This window comes from Lithobates pipiens, unplaced genomic scaffold, assembly GCF_037356315.1.
Source record: "Lithobates pipiens isolate NorthernLeopardFrog02 unplaced genomic scaffold, aLitPip1_a1.2 Scaffold_18, whole genome shotgun sequence".
Taxonomy (NCBI): domain Eukaryota; kingdom Metazoa; phylum Chordata; class Amphibia; order Anura; family Ranidae; genus Lithobates; species Lithobates pipiens.
In genome coordinates, this window is record NW_027507758.1 from 506,602,473 (window position 1) to 506,622,452 (window position 19,980).

Genomic DNA, 19,980 nt, shown 5'->3' on the forward strand with positions numbered 1-19,980 from the left:
ATTTGTTATACTGACCCAGGAATGATGGATTATGCAAAACCTGCTGCCTATGCAGTAGACATTAAGTTCTATGTGTAGTCTTAATGCCGGGCACAGTGCAGACCCTTTCTGGGTTATTTGTAATCCTGTGATTTGACAGAAAATGACAGTGCACAGTCTAAATGAGAGCAGACAGTAGGAGGAAACATGGAAGAAATGATTCCTCTGGCTTACAGCAGAGCCAGATTCTCAGCAGGCTTTTTTTAGCTGACCATAACAAAGTGTAACTTAAAGTGATTGTAAGTTCTTACCTATAGTGTAACTGGTGAAGTGATTAGCCAATTAGTGATACACAGAGGTGAAGCAAATCCTCCTATATAAGTTGTACCTGTGTATTTCCAGCAATTTGTCCTGTACATTCTTGTAAAACTCAGAGAATAAAAGGATTTTTCACAGACTCACAAGGCATGGGGTAGAGAGCTGTAGTTACAGAGTGTACAGGAGCTCTGTAAACTGACTGGATGGAAGGGAAACGCCCCCATTCACACAGCACACAGGGACAAAGGTGATGCTGTCAATCAGCTGGAGCTCCCTCCCCTGTCACCTTCTTAGCTCTTGGTGTCAGGAAAACTTATCAGAAGAGTCTCAAATTACAGATTACAGAGGAACTAGACCGCAGAGAGAAATGACACTTAGTGCTTTGGTGAGAGGCAAATAAACACTATAGAAATATGTTCTTTGTTAAGATTTCATGTCTGTGGTTTAGAACCACTTTAAATGAAGCTCAAGGGCTATTTTTGCTAGCAAAATGTACCATTTTCTTCTTTAGAAAAATTATACTGTGACATGCAGTATATTTAATTAGAGCTCTGCTTCAAGGAGCAACTCCTTCTTTTAATCCTGACATCGCTTGAGTAGAATACCGTAACCCTGTGATGGCTAGTTCCCTTCTTGCTTTGGGAATGCACTGAAATTCAACAAGCTGGAGATTCACAACGTTTGCTTTGCTCTTCTACAGTGTAGTTATACATAGATCCGATTTAAAAAAAATAAATTACCCGAGTCCTGGTTCAAACAAACCCTCCTATTCTACAGAAAAGACAGCTACCCAGCAATGGGTCCATGGCCTTTCTAAAAGTTCTGGAGGAGGAGTTAACATTGATTTTACATATTGGTTTCAATTGCTCTTAAATGTATTCTTTTTGAAGGTGACGTGCAAATTAAACACTTCAATGCTTCAAAGTATGTCTTGAACTTGCTGTAAATAGCCATACAGGAATACATACTGCAAGGTGAAAGTCTTTATTTAGCAAGTTCCAACACACTCTTCCCAATGCACATGTTCCTGTGAAAGTGGTTGTATGTCTAAGTGGGTGCTGAACTGACCACTGGCTGAAACCGTGAGGCAATCAGAATGGGGAATGTCCCCAGCACACCATGGATCTCCCAATAATTGGGTCCAAAGCTTTATTTAGCGATGCCATTGTTACAGCAAACAGCAACCTCCTTCTTTATTTTTAGCAGGGTAACACAAAATAATAGAACAAAAAATGAACCATTAGCTAGTTTGTAGTCTTGATGGCATGCATAATATTCATTGATATATCTATGTTTCAGACAATGTTTCTAGTACTGTAGAGATAAAGAAACACTAAGCCCAGCTTGATTCAGAATATATGTACTCACGTTCATTCATGTTATAACTGGAGAGGTCAGGATAGCTTCTCTGCTTAGGCCTCATAGCTGAAAAAAAGAAACATAATAAGTTGAAAATCGTGAATAAAAATAAATTAACAAAATACTTAACAGGAGGTAACGTGCTGTATTTATTAGATTAACACAAATTTTAAAAAATAATCTACAAGTGCTAAAAAGAAAAGGGAAAAGAATATGACATAGATAGTTGTCACTGACATAAATACGGACACTGACTGACTCACTAACTGACATATACATAAATACTACCCTACGATAGCCTAAAATCTCACCCAAATATAACCCATTCACCCATAAAATAAATATAAATGCTTGCATTAAAGCATCTGTACTACGTAGTGGCTCCATTTATATTTTTAAAGCAAGGCCAAGACAATATAACCAGAAAATTTACTTAATTGGTTATTTTCATTTTGAAATTACCTAAGTTTTTAAATGTGAGCTCCAGAAAGCTTGGTACTGATGTTTTGAACATTGTTTCCAGCTGCAAAACTGATTTCCATTCCATATTGTTCCGTTGAATTCCATACAATTGAATTTCAGAGGATCTGCTTTTCATTCAGATCACAAAGTTGCTAGAGGTTTCCCCTGAACAAAAGGACCCCGGCTTCAAAAACAAGCCTTTCGGCTACAGTAGGTCAAAATTGGAGGTGGACTATTAACTATTTCCTACCCGTAAGATGTGCTTGTACATCCTTGGGTTAAAGTAGTTATACCGGGACCATGGCTGCAGCTGCAGTCATGACCCCTGTATCATTTTTTTCAGCTGGAGATGCTTTACAATGTAAAAGTGATCCAAGAGGCAAAAAACACTGGATCACTTTTACATGTGGTGGAAGAGCTACTCCCTCACCTGCTTCTGGTGCGTTTCCAGGCTCTCCTGTTCTACCTAGTGATGACCAAGGACCGGAAGTTCTCTGATCATTTCTATGGTCTAAGAAACCAGAAGCAATGGGGATTTTGTAACTTTTAGCTTTGCTCAGATGTACACAAGCGGTTACTGGCTTGTGAAAGCATCTTACCACACCAATCTTTGATTGATCAGATGTTTTTAAGGGCAGAGGAGAGATCCCAGACATCTCAGTAAAGAGAAGGTGTCACTGTCCATGCTATCGCTTTGGATGTTGATGATAGCAATAAACAAACAAAATAGGATTTTTTCATCATACTTACCTGTAAAATCCTTTTCTTTGAGTACATCATGGGACAAAGGGTCAGGCTAATATCCATTACCTGCTGGGATATACTTCATTTCCAGGTTAATGAACACTGGTAAACCAAAGGTCTTTAGACAGAAAGTGATCCCCTATATAACCCCTCCCATACAGGAAGCACTTCAGTTTTGTAGCAAGCGCCAACTTCTCAAAAAAGAGGGGAGGGATCTCTGTGTTCCATGATGTACTCAAAGAAAAGGATTTTACAGGTAAGTACGACAAAAAATCCTATTTTCTTTTTTATACATCATGGGACACAGAGCCAAGCTAATATTCATTACCTGATGGGATGTCCCAGAGCAATAGCCTTGAGGGGAGGGAGACACTCTGCCAAACAATAGCCAACAGAACTAATACGGCTGCCTGCAGTACACTGCAGCCGAAAGACAGATCCTCGGATGCTCGAACATCCACTTGATAAAATCTTGTGAACGTATGCACTGAAGACCAGGTAGCAGCCTCACAAATCTGAGCCACAGATATCTGATGGCGAAAAGCCCAGGAGGTTCCTACACCCCTGGTAGAATGAGCTCTCACCCTAAAGGAAGGAGCTTTACGTTTCAGACCGTAGGCCTGAATGACCAATTGAAGGACCGAATTGGCAATGGAAGCTTTGGAAGCTGCCTGCCCTTTCTTGGGTCCTTTTGATAAAACAAAAAGCAGATCTAGACAAATAAACCTTCACTGCCCACACAACTTTCAAGGAGAGCAGTCGTCTCTCTTCCGCCGAACGAGGCTGAGAGAAAAAAGAAGCCAAAATAATGTCCTGATTTAAATGAAAGGCCGACACCACTTTTGGCAAAAAGAATGGAACAGTTCATAACATGACTCTGTCGTGGTGAAAGATCAAGTACGGTTCCCTGCATGAAAGGGCCGCCAAGTCAGACACCCTTCTAGCCGAGGTGATAGCCATCAGGAAGGCTAGCTTGCGTGACAGCAAGTCTAATGGAATTTCCTTGATAGGTTCAAATGGCTGTTTTTGTAACATAGACAGCACCAAGTTCAAGTCCCAAGGACACATAGGTGACCTAATGGGGGAAGCAAGCAAGTTGCCCCCTTCATAAAGGTTTGGATCAGTGAATGGGAGGCTAAAGGCCTTTGGAAGAATACTGATAGGGCTGAAACTTGACCTCAGATTGTACTCAAAGCCAATTTGATTTCTACAGCTGACTGTAGAAAAGAGAGAAATCTCCCAATCACATATTTCAGAGGATGCCATTTTTTGGCTTCACACCAATAAATATTACAAACCTTGTGATAGATCTTCCTAGTGACAGCATTTCTAGCATTCACTAGGGTAGACACCACTGGTCCCGAGATGTCACGATCCTTTAACACCCTGGCTTCAACAGCCATGCCATCAAATACAGAGACCGTAAATTGGGGTGGAATATAGGACTTTGAGACAGTAGATCGGGGTAGCGTGGAAGTGCCAATGGCCCGTCTATTGTTAGTTTTACAGTCTCCGGGAACCAGGGGCTTCTGGGCCAGGCTGGTGCCACCAGAATGACTGGAACCCCCTCTCTCTGAATGTTGCGCAACAAATGTGGAATGAGAGCGATTGGAGGGAAAGCATAAACCAGAGAGTACTGGCTCCATGGAACTACCAGAGCATCTGCTCCGTTTGCCAGAGGATCGCTTGTTTGGGACACAAACTGGTGTAGCGTGTTGAACCTGTATGCCAGTAGGTTGACCTCTGGCCAACCCCAACGTTGGCAAATTTCCTGGAAAACCCCTGGGTGTAGGGACCATTTCCCCAGGCAGATCTGCTGGCGGCTGAGATAATCTACCTTCCAGTTCTTTACTCCTGAGATATGGACTCGATAAAATTGGCAAATGTCCCTCTGCCCAGGCTAGTATGTGGTTCACCTCCTTCAGAGCTGAACGACTCCTGGTACCACCTTGGTGGTTTATATAGGTCTCTGCAGTGGCATTGTCAGACTGAACCCTGATAGGGCAGCCCTGAAGCACCACCGTTCATGACCGTAGGGCCAGTCATACTGCCCCTAATTCCAGGACATTGATGGGCAGGATTTGTTCTGTCCCTGACCATTTCCCTTGAGCTGTGAGCCCCTCTAGGGTTACTCCCCAGCATGAGAGATTGGCATCTGTAGTCAGTACTCTCCAAGTTATCGGTAGGAAGGAAGAATCTTCCCCTTTGCAGGTTCTGATCCTGGAACCACCTGTTTAGGCTTAAGCATGCCCGAGGAGATAATAGGATTTTTATAACAGCTTACCTGTAAAATCCTTTTCTTTTGAAGTACATCGTGGGACACAGGGCCATAGTAATTACTATGTGGTTTATAGTCCAGCTTCAGGTGCTGGATGCTGGCACACCCTAAACAGGAAGTTGCCTCCCTATATAACCCCTCCCATATGGGAGTATCTCAGTTTTGTAGCAAAGCAATACATGTGTATACTAGAAAGAGGGACGGGACTCCTGTGTCCCGTGATGTACAAAAATAGGATTTTTGTACTCACCGTAAAATCCTTTTCTCTGACGTTCATTGGCGGACACAACGCCAGTAACCTTGACCGTAGGGTTATTACGCCACCTTCAGGAGAGGACTAGGCAGAAAATTTAAAACATGTGAAACGGAACTGTACAGTTCCGCCCAGGGGGCGGTCCCTCTGGTAATAACCCCTCAGCCTGCTTCCTCCAGCTCAGTACGTCAAGAAGCAGAATAACGTAAACCAATAGGAGGGGAGGGTGCTGTGTCCATCGATGAACTTCAGAGAAAAGGATTTTATGGTGAGTACAAAAATACTATTTTCTCTTTCGTTCATTGACGGACACAGCTCCAGTAATCTTGACCGTAGGGACGTCCCCAAGCAGTGTCATAACGAGGGGTGGGAACATCAACATAACTTCACCCACAACCAGAGGAGCTCCCTAACGGGGGAGTCACCATCTGATTCAACCACATCAGAACTTGCGGCTGCCTACATAACTTTGCAGCCAAAGCAGGCATCAGAATATGCGCTTACATCAACTTTGTAGAACTTTGTAAAAGTGTGAATGGACGACCAAGTCGCCACCTTACACACCTTTGTGACTGGCGCTTGGTGTCGGAAAGCTCAACTGGTCCCAATTGCACTGGTGGAATGGGCCGTGACAGTAAAGGGGGGCACCTGACCCTTCAAGGCGTAAGTCTGGGCCATGATCTGTCTGATCCACCTGGAAATGATGGACAATGAGACCGCCAGTCCTTTTTTCAGACCAGCTACCGAAACAAACAGATAATCTGACTTCCGGGAGGGAGCTGTGGCAGACAGGTATACCCTTAGAGCCGGGAGCACGTCCAGGGAATGTGTCAGTTTAGGACACAGAGATGGTAACACAATGTCTTCATTGAGGTGAAAAGCCGAAACCACCTTCGGTAGAAAAGAAGGTTGCGGACACAACACCACCTTATCCTTGTGGATAACTAGATAGGGCAACTTGCAAGACAAAGCCACCAGTTCCGAAACCCTCCTGGCCCATGTAATGGCCACTAGAAAGACCACTTTCTGAGAGAGTGTTAACAAAGAGATATTCCCCTGATGTTCTCAAAAGGTGGTTTCTGAAGCGCCGATAACACAAAGTTCAGATCTCATGGAGGTAAGGGTGGACGCGCGGGGGGGAACTACATGCCGGACCCCTTGTACAAAGGTCCTCACTAGAGAGTAAGATGCCAGGGGTCATTAGAAAAAGACAGCCAAGGCTGATATCTGTCCCTTGATGATACTTAAGGCCAGTTTCTGGTCCACTCCTTGCTGTAGGAACAGCAGGATCCTGGAAACAGAATAGGTGCGCGGACACCACTCTCCTCACACATGGATATATAAGCCTTCCACGTACGATGGTAAATCTTCAGAGAAGAAGATTTTCATGCCCTCAACATAGTGGAAATCACTGAGTCAGACAGACATCGGCTCCTTAGCACCTGGCTTTCAACAGCCATATCATTAAAGCCAGAGACGGTAAAGCAGGATGGAGAATCCCGCCTTGTGAGAGGAGGTCTTCTCGCATCAGTAACCACCAAGAAGCGTCCGCTACCAGGCGTACTAGGTCGGCAGTCAGTATCATTGGAATCTCCTCGGCCTCCACTCTGCGGAGCAGATGTGGTAACAGTTTTAGTGTAGGAAAGGCGTAAATCTGCTGGTACTGCTCCCATGGAGCCACCAACGCACCTGACATGTCCGCCCAGGGATCTCTTGTCCTGGACATGAACCTCCGCACCTTTTGACTGAACCAAGAGGCCAGGAGATCCACATCTGGTGTGCCCCACCACAGGCAAAGAAGCCTGAACACCTTCTGATGCAGTGACCACTCTCCTGGGTCCAGCATCTGGCGACTTAAATAGTCCACCTGCCAGTTTTGTACTCCCGAGATGTATATGGCCGACAGGGCTAGTACGTGCCGCTCTGCCCACCGAAGGATGTGAGCGACCTCCCGTGCTGCAGCCAAGCTTCTTGCTCCTCCTTGATGGTTGACATATGCCACCGAAGTGGCGTTGTCTCACTGGATCCTGATCGGACGCCCTTGTAGTCTCATCGACCATGTGGAGAGGCATAGCCTGATTGCTCAAAGTTCATTGATCGGCAACTGGGATTCCTCCCTCAAGCAGAGACCCTGGGTCGATTGTACTTCCAGTACTCCACCCCAGCCAGTCAGTCTGGCATCCGTTGTGATCACTGTCCAATGAAGAGGTAGGAACAATTTCCCCGGACCGAAGGGCCAGAGAGCTCAGCCACCAGAGAAGAGAGTCCCGACTAACTGGCTAACCTGAATCTGCCGATCCAGGGATAATGGCAGTTTATGGCAGAGTATTGGCAGGGTATTGCAGGCTATTGCAGAGTATTGCTGGGTATTGCAGAGTATTGGCAGGGCATTGCTGGGTATTGCAGAGTATTCGCAGGGCATTGCTGGGTATTGCAGAGTATTTGTAGGGCATTGCTGGGTATTGCAGAGTATTGGCAGGGCATTGCAGAGTATCGGCAGGGAATTGCAGAGTATCGGCAGGAAATTGCAGAGTATTGGCAGGGTATTGCAGAGTATTGGCAGGGTATTGCAGAGTATTGGCAGGGCATTTCAGAGTATTGCAGAGTATTGGCAGGGAATTGCTGGGTTAATTGTCGGTGAGCAGCGATGTGGGCACTGCAGATCCCGCCCACAGCACTGCTGACACCGATCTCTCCCCTCTCACTGTACCGATCGGTACAGAGAAGGAAGGGAGGAACCAGCGTCATAACATGATGCCGGTTTGTTTACAAGTGATCGCTCCATCATTTGACGGAGCGATCACGTGGTAAACGGCCGCAATGAGTGGGCGTTTACCATGATCCGTGATGCGCCGGGTCCCGTGGAACCAGCGGTCACGGATGCTCTCGAGTGCGCACCCCAGGGGGCGCGTGAGAGCGGAATTCTGGGAGGACATCATACGACGGCCTCCCACAGTTAAGCCATCGCCCTGTAGCCGTCATTCAGCTATGGGCCAGTTGTTAAGTGGTTAAACTGGTCTCTCAACATTAACCAATTACTGTCAGCGCAGGCCGAGACACTCAATCTGCCAGAAAAAAAGTGTTTTTTTAAAATAGGAATTACAACCTTTTATCCGTTGGATCCCTAAGTATTTGAGTATTGTCTGACGGACAAGTCAAACTTGTTCACAAAGGATATAGTAGTGTTATTTGCCGGTATACCCTACTTAGCAAATTTTCTTTACCATAGGATAAAGTGTGAAAACATTTAGAAAGGAAAATAATGCTTATCTGGGTGATCCTCCAGATACAAAAAAGCTTTTCCAATAATGAATGGACAGGAAAAGGCTTTCACAGCTTGAGAAGGCTTTAGTGAACCCAAACACTCAGTTAAGGGTACATAAATGTGGAGTGGATCATTCAGCAAGAAATTGTACCATCAATCTTACAGATTTTGAAAGCTGACTCTGCTGCATTTGACACCTCAGAAGAGGAGTTATCAGCCTCACCATGGTCCCCTGAGGCCGCGTACACACGGGCGGACTGTTCGCCCAACTTTGTCCGCTGAACAGTGTTTGGGCGGACAGTCCGCTCGTGTGTGGGCTTTCAGCGGACAGTTTCAGCGGACAGTTGGACGGACAAGGTTTTTCGGAATTTCCGAAAAACTGTCCGCTGAAACCTTGTTTCAGCGAACAGCCCGCTCGTGTGTAGGCTTGTTCGTCAAACAAAGTTGCGCGCATGCTCAGAAAGGATTTTCACGCCGAAAGCTATAATGCAGTGTATAGGACGTCGTATTTTGCGTCCCGTCGTACGTGCCATTCACGTCATCGCGCACGGTTTCAGCAAACTGTTCGTTCGTCGTGTGTGGCCATGTCCGTCCATGCTAATTTTGAGCGGACTGTTTGCCGAAACTGTTGGACGGACAAAGTTGGGCGAACAGTCCGCCCGTGTGTACGCGGCCTCAGGGAATTCGTCTTCTCCTGCCCCTAGTTCCTCAGTTTGGGGATCCTAGGAAAATGGAAGAGAACCTGTCACATCTTGACCACACTGGGATGCGATAAAAGTCGCTAAACTTTTTTTTTTTAAACCTACCAAGGCTGAGGTAAAAGAGATCTTTATTAAAATGAACAGGGGCTGCAGTTTTGAAAACAGTTGCAAACACTTACTGGCACACTTCATCTCACTCTGACCAGCCACCCCCTCTCAGGGGAGGATGCCATTTGTAGAGTAGGCTTTGCAGAGCTTGAGGGAGACCCTTTTAGCTCATTTTTTGGGGGTGTTTCAACCCTGACCATAGTCTGATGCACAAAGCAGAGGTACTACCAGAAGAAATTGCATCCATTGCTTGAGCTGACGCAATAGTAAATGTGTCAAAAGGAATGCTTGTGTCACCAAACCTCTTTCATGCCCCTCTACGCTTGTGTCCCACCGCCAGCCTGCAGCAGTAATATTGGTGATTTAAAAAACACATTCCTGCGCTGGACATTGGGGAACGCCAACGCTGGGCTAAGCTCCGCCCCTCCATCTCCTTTGACCCCCTCCTCCTTTCTTTTAAAAAAAAAAAATAATAATAACTTTCCCGCGTGAGCCTCAGATCCTACAGGATTGTCATGTGAGGGGAAAAAAATGGCGAGGAGAGAGCCTGGAAGCCGCCAAGTTGAGCGGCATGCTGATTGTTTTTTTTTTTTTTTGATGATGCTCTTCCTCATGAAGAGGGGGAGAATACAGCACAGGTGGGGGTGTCTGGTGAAGAGAACCCCCCTAAACTTACCGGAGGTCTGCTGCTGGCTGGAGATAAAAAGAAGCCTGCTGCTCCGGACACAACATGATCTCTTGAGGAAGCATGAGAAGGTATGTGCTCCATACATTTCCCGCTGCAGGGTTTTCTGTGTTAAAAAACCAACAGACCCAATCTTTACCCTTCACAGTGGGTTCCATTAACAAACATTCAGGAGCTGGGAATCCTCTGGGAAACCCACAATCCTGGACCTGTAGTAGCACCTCTGCCAGTAAAACTTTATGGCCTTAATACCAAAAGTACTGGATCCCAGGATCCAGCTCTCTAAAAAAAGAAGCGTTTACAGGCAAAACCTTGTTTCTTCGGACACAAGGACCGGGTACCATTCAATTCGGCCTAAAAGACACTTTGAATGGATCCGGATGTATAGCTAGCCTTAGCAAGGATTGCTCCAGTGGAGCTCAGCACAGCACATCTTCACTCGTGACCAATACCTTAGACACTGGCGAAAAAACTGAGATACTCCCAGTAGTGGGAGGGGTTATATAGGGAGGCAACTTCTGGTTTAGGGTGTGCCAGAGTCCAGCACCTAAACCTGAACTATAACCCACATAGTAATTACTATGGCTCTGTGTCCCATGATGTACGATTAAAGAAGAGAACATTGGATAATCCAAGGCTTGTGCTCTTCTGTTCCAAGCCAGCAAGATGTCTTGTTGTAGAGGCCTGGAATGGAACTGGGCATAGGGCACCGCCTCGAAGGATGATACCATCCTCCCTAGAGGACTCATAGAGAGCCGAATGGAGGGTTGTCTGGTGCCCCTTATCTGACACACCTGATTCTTCAGAGCAAAGATCCTTGCAGGTGGCAAGAATATTCTTGCTTGGACCGTATCTAGGATCAGACCTAAATACTTTGGACCTTGAGCTGGTTTCAAAGCTGACTTTTTGGTATTTCTGCCTAAGCTTTTCAAATACTGCACTGTGCATGTTATGCTCTGTTCTAGAGCCTGTAATGAGTGATCTCTGAGCAGGAAGTCACCCAGATACCCAAGCACCGGGATCCCTTGGGCCCCTAAAAGACCCAGTACTGGTGCTAGAACCTTTGTGAACACCTGGGGAGCTATAGCAAGCCCGAATGGTATAGCCACAAATAGAAAATGATGTTCCTTTGCTGCAAATCGCAGGAACCTCTGATGAGGCTGAAAGATAGGCATGTGTAAATACGCGTCTTTTATATCGATGGAGGCTAAAAAGTCTTCCATCTGGAGCGAGGCTACAATTCAGGGGACAGACTCCATTCAAAAGGATTGGATTAGTAGATACTGGTTCAGAGATCTTAGGTCCAAAAATGGGTTATGTGACCCCGTTTGGTTTTTACACCGTAAAACAGGTTCGCTCTTTCGGATACAGGAACCTGTAAATCACTCCCTGATGCACTAAATGATGTAGTGCCTGAAGCAATAAGTCTCTTTTTGTTGGATCCGAGGGAATACTGGATCTTAAAAACCTCTGAGGGGGGAACCCCCCACAACTCCAGCTTGTAACCACGGGATATAATTGAGGTGACCCACTCGTTCTGAATTATCGTTCTTCAAATGTCCGCAAAGTGCAGCAGCTTTTCCTCCACCCAATGGAGTGGGGGGCGTCCCCTCAAAATGAGAGCTTGGTGCTGGGTTTAGAAGAATTTTGGACCCAGGGCTTTTTCTGGCCCTGGCCTTGTGGGCTGCCCCTGGCCCTAGTGACCTGTTGGCGGCAGAACTGCCATGGCGCTGAGACATTTGAGGAGACAGTCCCTGATGTTTTAAACGATGGATGCCTGGTGCTTTTCTTCACAGGAAGTAGAAAATTCTTCCCTCCGGAAATCTTTTGGATATATTCATCTAAATGATCACCAAAATAATCATTCCCCTTGAAAAGGGAAACCTGCCAATAACTTTTCACAAGGAAGCTCGACTGACCAAAAAAGCCACAAAAGTCTGTGCATATGTACAGACAAGAGAGCCAAATGAAAAACCTGTTGTGTTGGATCCTTTTAAGGCATCAAGAGCAAAACACAGCACTCGAGGAATATCTGTCTTATTTTCAGGCAGATCATCCTCCTGGTTAGGCCTATCAGGCCGTCTGACCTGATCCTTTACAGACTGGCAGACACCAATTGCTGCAGCAGCTGGCTGAATAGCTGAACTGGCCAAAGAAAAGGAAGCCTTTAATAATGACTCCAATTTCTTATCAACAGGGTCTTTCAAGCCCTGTGCAATATCTACCGGACAAGTTAAGTTCTTGTTTAAGGAAGAGACTACTGCATCTATGGCTGGCATGCTCCCTTTTTAACAAACTTTTCATACATGGGATATAAAAAGGAAAAACCTCTTAAGAGGAACAAAATCCTGTCAGGATGTTCTCAATCAGCATACACTGCCTGTTCAAGCAGGGGGTGTAGGGGGAAAGCCTGTGCGGCCTGAGGAGGCCTCAGGGATCCCAAGATGACCAGGGGGGCTCAGTCATCTCTGCAAGAGGCAACTTAAAGGCAGAACGAACCATTTCGGTCAGAGTCATGATGAAAAGCATCTGCAACTGAGAGGCAGACATCAACTGGTTATCTTTTTGTCCAGATGGACTCAGAAGCAGACTCATCCGCCAGGCCCTCCACAGAATCCTGAGCTTTTAGCTCTTCCCCATTCTCAACCCATTGCTGCTCCAAACTAGGAGGCTCCAGGGAGGGGGATGTTTCACGCTTCTTGCCACTATGGGGGATGGAGGCAATCCTGTGCTCTAATCTGGCTAGGGCCGACAAGAGTTCATTCTTGGTGATAAAGGGTGAAGCAGCAGCATTGACTATTGGCACAATACCAAATAGGCGCAGCAGCTCAGATTGCCCGGAAGCCTTTGGTCCTTCAGGGGATACGACTAGGTTCATCAGGAACTACTGACAACATAGGTGTGCCCTTCTCTGTAGCATTAGACCCACTCCTCTTTTTTGAAGACATTTACTAGCCACAAAAAGAGAGTACTTGGGTGTGGTGTTAAAACACCTCAGAAGGGAGACCCTTTAATAGTGCTCACCGAGCCCCTATGCAACAAGCCTGCTAAGCACCTTAGCCTGCCAAACAACACTTGGTGACTCGTGTAACCGGTAAGGAGATATGAACAGTTGCAAGTGCCTGTTCAGAGTCTGCCTTCTGGAAGCACAGCATGCTTGGCATATACAGCTTAAATAAGCTGGCTGTGTTCCGGAATGTTCTGTGCATGTACAGGCATGGTCCCGGTGAACGGGCGTGACTGTATTCGTGTATGACGTGAATCTTCATGCAACCAGATAAAGGTCACTGCGCATGTGCGGCGAAGCCGCGTGTGCCATGGCCGCCAAACGAACCAAGTCTAGCGGTGCTTTTGCAAATGCACGTGCGCTATGACCACCAAACAAACTGCTAAGTGCAGCGGCGCTTCTACGAATGCACGTGCACCATGGCCATCAAAACAAACAACTGCTAAGCACAGCGGTACTCTTGCGAATGCACGTGCACCATAGTGAACCAAGACGTAATGGCGCACCGTTGTGTGCCATCATACAGGTAAAAAAACAGCCAGACACAAGGTAAAAAACAGCCAGGCACTTTGCAAACACCCACAGCTAGCCCAAAACTCACCTGTATGGGCACCGCACATAGGTGTCAATCCTCTAGCTAGCTTTAATGATTATTACAATCATTGGGACACCCCACAATAATAAGTTAAGGGGTTTCACTTAACCGTCCAGGCGCAGGGCAGCTTAGAAACTAAGAGCCCAAACTTCACCCATAACGGCGGGCTAAGGGGGGGAGGGGGGTTCACACAGAAGGCTTTTTATCTTAATGCATAGAATACATTAAGATAAAAAACCTTCTGCCTTTACAACCCCTTTAAACTCCCTAGAAATCAGTAACTGAAATATTTGTTTTTAGTTCAGCTGACCCTTGATTTTTCTCTGCCAAACAGAGCACCCAAACACAGGCACACAGGATGTAGTGACTTGTTTATTGCTGAAATTTGTGTTTTGCTTGTACTTTACCATTAAAGACAAATAATAGAATGGCTGGATAGCAGGCGTTTCTCCACTGCTAGTACATAGCTACAATTATCTTCCCCGCTGCCCACTTAGCCTTCCATAGTCTCTCCCACTAGTAACAAAAATTCCTGGGTTGGAGCTTACACAGTAATAACGCCCCATGCCCACAGCCCTCAGGCCTAGTAACTGGCATTCAGGCACCCATAACTGAGTAAAGAATGGATTTACTTTAATGTTGAAAAGAAGAATTTCTCATATTAAGTACAGTCCTAAAAAGATGTTTTTTTCTGAAGAAGATCATTTTCACCCACCAAGCTGATAGGAAAAAACACTTTCTTTAAAAGTCAATTCTACAGAACTAGGCAGCTGTGGTCATTTACCAACACAGCAAATCTGAACCCCCTACAACCTCAATGCACACATTTTGTAATAAATCTGTGCACTAGTTTTTCCTTACCTTCTGTGCTTCTGTGTTCTGTGTTTCCAGCTTGGTAAGAATGTGGTCTGGTTGCCTTTGCTGATATTTCTTTGGCCTTAAAAGTAAAAAAAAGTAAAGAAATAAGTACTATAGAACAAAGCTATGTGTAGGGTGGAGAAAGCATATTACACAGTCAAGGTTCCATTTATAAAGCCTACGGTAGGATGTATTCTGAAGTCAAACCTTCACTTCCATATTTTATGGATGGATTTTCTTCCAATTGGTACCCCCACATTTTAAACAGATACAAGGAAATTCCCAAGCTCAAACTTACCAACCAACCGCATTGACCTGTCTAACAATATGCATTAAGAACAGGGGTTTAATCTGCACATATTTGCAAATACATGCATAAACTACAGACCCCGTCAAAGGAACCCTATTTTCTGTAGTCCCTAACCCTGACTTCTGGGTCTCCACAGTGGGAGGCTGGTTGGTAAGTTTGAGCTTGGAAATCTCCTTGTATTTGCTATAACAGCGGTAAAGCACCACTAAAACTAGTGGCGCTTTACCGCTAGCGCCCATACCGGCCCTATACAGTGTGAAAGGGCTCTTACACAACACACATTGACTGGCAAAAGGCTGTAGACCTGTCTACAGCTCTTTTAAAGGTTCTGCTCAACTCTAGAGCAGCACAATACCAAAAACTCAAGATAAATTGCAAGAGGACTTAATTTACAGTCAGTAAGTTTCACGTGACCAATAGACATTATATGAAAGCAATTTTCAAGGCTGATCTCAGAAATAACTCTGGCTGATAGACTCTCCCAAGACTAAATTGGCACTAAGTCTGTCTGCTTAGGGCAGAGCCAAGCTGGCAAAATTATATTATTATGAAAGTTGATGTGCTAATCTGCAGGAGAAAACTTTAAATCTGAGCTCCAGGCAAACAACCAATTATACAGATGAAATACATATGTAGCACTAATTGTTATTGTTGTTTTGTTAGGGGGATGATAACTTGGATGGGGTAGGAATTATGGGATGCCCAACTTTGAAAAACGTCCAGAACACAGAACAAGGGACAAGTTCCTCCTTATTTACAGAGAATTTTCTTCTTCCTTCCTCCTGCACACATTTGGTTCCTCTATGTACAGCACCTGCTGATCACTCCATGATAATTAACAGTCTCTTTGTGAATTCAGAAACAGCCCATTGCAGGCTAGGAACTTCCCATCCCTTTTTGGATAGAGTAGCACATGTGGAGTAAACAGCTTCTCCTTCTGGTTCCCTGTACACACTGAGCCCAGTTCCACCACTGCGGAAAATACCAGTCCACCTTGCTGCTTGCTTCCTTCAGTCCTCCAGACTGGCACACACACATATGAAGATTCCCCAAGGCAAGGTGAATGAAGACTTGGCACACCAATGTCTTCAAATGAGCACTGTTACAGCTGACAGTCTCTCCACTTGTCTTGGCCCTGCACTGTGCTGATCTACTCATGGTCTCTATTTGCTCTCTCTGCTGTCTCTCCGGCAACTGCCTCCTGTGGTGGGACTATTCTAGGTCAGCATCCCAAGCTCCAGCCCGAGGTAAAACCCCTTCCCAGCAAAGCGCCTCATGGGCCACAGGCAGCCTCTCCTTAGCACTGTTTTTCTATCTTCCACCCGACTCCCCTGCTGGCATGTCTATTTATGGGCTTCCTTAGTTCCCTGGCAGGCCCTCTCCTGGGGATTGGCTAAGGGTCCATAAATATGCAGAGCAGCTCCTTCTCACCTCTACCCACTAGTTCCAGAAGGTTCTCCAACTTTTCAGATATCGGGGTGGGGGGTACCAGAGAGCTGCCAGGATGAGTCACCCAGCCAGGCCTCTAGTAACCCTGGCCCAGATTTAATGGCTCAGGTCTAACCTAGAGCAAGCTATGTTTTTCCTACTCTCACTCCTAGTAGCACACACTAGAAGGTGCTACACATATATGAGAAGGTGGTTTGTATTTCTGTGTACCCAATCCTACCATTTGCACAGCTCTGCCACACAGAACAGTGCTGCCTGACAGGGGAAGGCAGCATCTTTCTCTGCTGCAGTTTGATATTAATTTACAGGTCTTCTTCTCACCCTCACCCTGTGACTGGACAGTGAAAGGAGAAACAGCAAACGTATACAGTTTGTCTGTCATTCTACTCTCTCCTCCTTTCAGCATGATCCTTGCACTACAGGACATCTAAATAGCTACTTACGGTATGCTGAAACCAAGCTCTGCTGTACAGTAGACTGAAAAACAGCTAATGCCAAGTTAAACTTAGTTACTTACACTGCTTGTATTTAAAGCTGAAATCTAGGCAGATATAAAAGTCTTGCAGCACCTCTACAACAGTCCTGGAGTGTCAAAACAAGCAGCACAAGTAGCCAATCAGTTCATGTACTGAAACAAACTATGCTGTTAGGATGAGAAAGCAGAGTGAATGAGAGGTGAGCTCATCACTGTGCAGCTTCTCCTTTCACTGTTCAGTCACAGGCAGGAAACAGAGTGAATAACGCTGGCCATCAGAATGGGGATATAAAGCAGTAAAAAAAAAGTACTGTAGTGGAAATCTCTGGCTGAATTTGAATATTTGTTTTCTTTTAATGGGCTATTTTCTTTTTCTTTTGTTAATTTTGATGTTCTGCTTTAAAAAATTGTGCCTTTTATCTCTGTCCGGAGTTTAGCTTTAAGTGTCAAATGATAATGGGAGGATATGACAACATGATTTCTGAATACCAGTAATGTATGACCATCAACTAAGCATGTGTGTTTGTTAACCTAGACAGAGAGTTTGCAGATGTCTATCTTTTTATGACAACAGTCGTCAAATAAAAAAGTTTTCTGCTGTCTACTCAACTATTCCCTTGAGAATTATCTCCTGTGGGGTATGATACCAGACAGACATAATGATCATGACCTGATCTGGATAAAATGAGTCTTTGTATTTCTTCTATAAGTACCATAAGAGGACACTATTTCTATCTCAAAAGCTTTGATAGTTGCCTTCTTAGACAATGGCTATGCCATATATGGCTTCTGAATGCCATCTTCGTTTATCTGTTTCTCACAACCACTGTCAAGTGTATCTCAACCTGAAAAGCTAAAAGTCTGTATATTATTTACTTTGGCGTTTTGCTCACACAAGTATGCCTAGCTGACCTTATTCCCACATTGATATCCAAGATACTTATCACATCAAAGAAGCAATCACATCTTCATCTCTCCCAATAACATCTATTATAGCAATGCTGAGAAAAGTTAGCACTAGTCCAACATGAAGGAATATGAATCATATTAAGCACTTGTGAGAAAGCATCTTTAACAAAAAAAAATACAAAGGCAGTGCTGCACAGCCAGAATTCCACTAAAACAGATGTGAATATGCCTTATTGGCTTTTAACATATATCCTCTTACCCGAAAGAGGGTGAACTTGCTAATACATTTAACCGTGAGACAACCACAGATAGCACTGATTACTTGCATCGTGAAATAGAAGGATGGGAATTGTTATTGGAATCTGAAGAATGAAATAGACCATAAGGGAATAGAATGGAATCTATTATTTATATATTTATATGTTAAATGGCCACTAAAATAACTGAATTTTAACATTGGAAAAATGATAATACTCATCATGAAAATGTTTTTGGAGCCCTCAGACTTCCAGCTGGCATAAAAAAATTTAATATATAAAACCCAACATTTCATATTCCTCATATGTGCCTGCATGTACTTGTAAGAAAAAGTATCCTGTTCTCTTTGTATTTTTTCCTTTATGGGAAATCCTGGGTGCTCCTGCCAGTTCCCCTGCTTTCCTATTAAAAACTGACCACACTAAGCAGGATAACACACCATGGTCAGTTTTCTATCTGTGCCCTGAGGGCTGGTGCCCAGAACTGGACAGCATACTCTAGGTAGAGCAGGACCTCTAGGTGCAGTCTATGAACCACAGTTCATAGACTTTATAGGTACAACCACACCAGATAGGATACAATTAAATATAAAACTTTATTGATGCACAACAGGAAGTTAAAAACAGGGTAGCATTATACACCATATGCAGCTAAAGGTGGTAGACCAAATTGTAGAATGTATTACATTAAAGAGGTGTTCCGTCCAAAAAAATTAAAATAAATTAAAAGGCACCAGCTACACATACTGCAGCTGCCGGCTTTTAACAATAGGACACTTACCTGTCCTGGAGTCCGGCAATGTCGGTACCGCAGCTGATCTTTCCATCAGTTGTCGGGTGCTGCCGCCGCCATTGTGGGTAAGGGTACCCGCCAGTGTAGCCTTACGGCTTCACGCTGGGAACCCTATTGCGCATGCGTGAGGCCCCGCTCCTCTCTCCTACTAGCCCGGTGACAGGGAGAAGAGGAGGGAGCCTCGCGGCGATAGCACGGGTCGTGGACGGACTACCAGAAGTGGGAACAGGATACTTCCCCCCCCCCCCGAAAGGTGCCAAATGGCACCGGAGGGAGAGAAGAGACAAATGAGCAGAAGTTCCACTTTTGGGTGGAACTCCACTTTAAAGTGTATACTAGTTTTGTTGATTTGCAGACTGAGTCAAAGCTAATAAAGGGCTCCACCAGAATTTCATATAAAGCTCAACATGTTTCCCATATTTTGCTTCTTCAGAAGCAAAGCAGCTAACATAAGAATGCTACATTGATGATGACTGGAGACCAGAGCATGTCACACAAAGGGATCAAAAACCCAGGTCCATAAAAAATAAGGTAGGTATATAATTAATCTACACACAAAAGTAAAGAAAGACCCTTATAATAAATTCTCTTGTTACAATAATTTCAGCCCAATTGATTAGCTGACATACATCATGGTACACCACCTGAAAATCATGGATAACTGCACCATAGGGGATACATGGAAGCAGGGAAGGAGGTGGCCAAACCACTCTCAATAGATATGCATACATTGATTGATACCCAAACTAAGTGAACACCAAAAATACAGCTACAAATAGGCCACGGATAGGGCCCAAATGGAGAGGCCTGGAAACAGTGTCCAGCCTGCAAAGGGGTCCCCCACCGGCTCCTATAATGGTACAGAACCATACTCCTATTCACAGGCTGCATGTGGGCTAAACCAAGAACAATCTTCTCTGAATAACATTGCATTCACTTTCATAAGCATTTGTCAGTCACACAGTAAATGCATTTGATATATTCAAATAAAACCTCTAATTTGGAATTGGCACCATGTAATCCTCTGTATAGAAGAGAAACTAGCTGGCAGGAGAAGAGGAGACGGGGATAACCTTATCAATCTCACTGTCTAGTAACAAGGTGGAGATGGGGAGGTGACCAATATGTGTTGCTAACCTGCAGCAGAGAAAAGTCGGGGGCACCAACATGACTAC

General features: G+C 44.9%; 1 protein-coding gene across 1 annotated transcript in view; it reads right to left on the minus strand.

The window, feature by feature from the left end:
• SH3YL1 (SH3 and SYLF domain containing 1) overlaps window positions 1-19,980 on the minus strand; it is a 273,258-nt gene that overhangs the window by 87,208 nt on the left and 166,070 nt on the right. Inside the window, exons 8-9 of the mRNA XM_077488694.1 lie at window positions 14,616-14,691; window positions 1,666-1,722 (exon numbers count right to left, since the gene is read on the minus strand). Of these exons, the coding sequence (XP_077344820.1) occupies window positions 1,666-1,722; window positions 14,616-14,691 (133 nt within the window). The remainder of the gene's footprint in view (window positions 1-1,665; window positions 1,723-14,615; window positions 14,692-19,980) is intronic.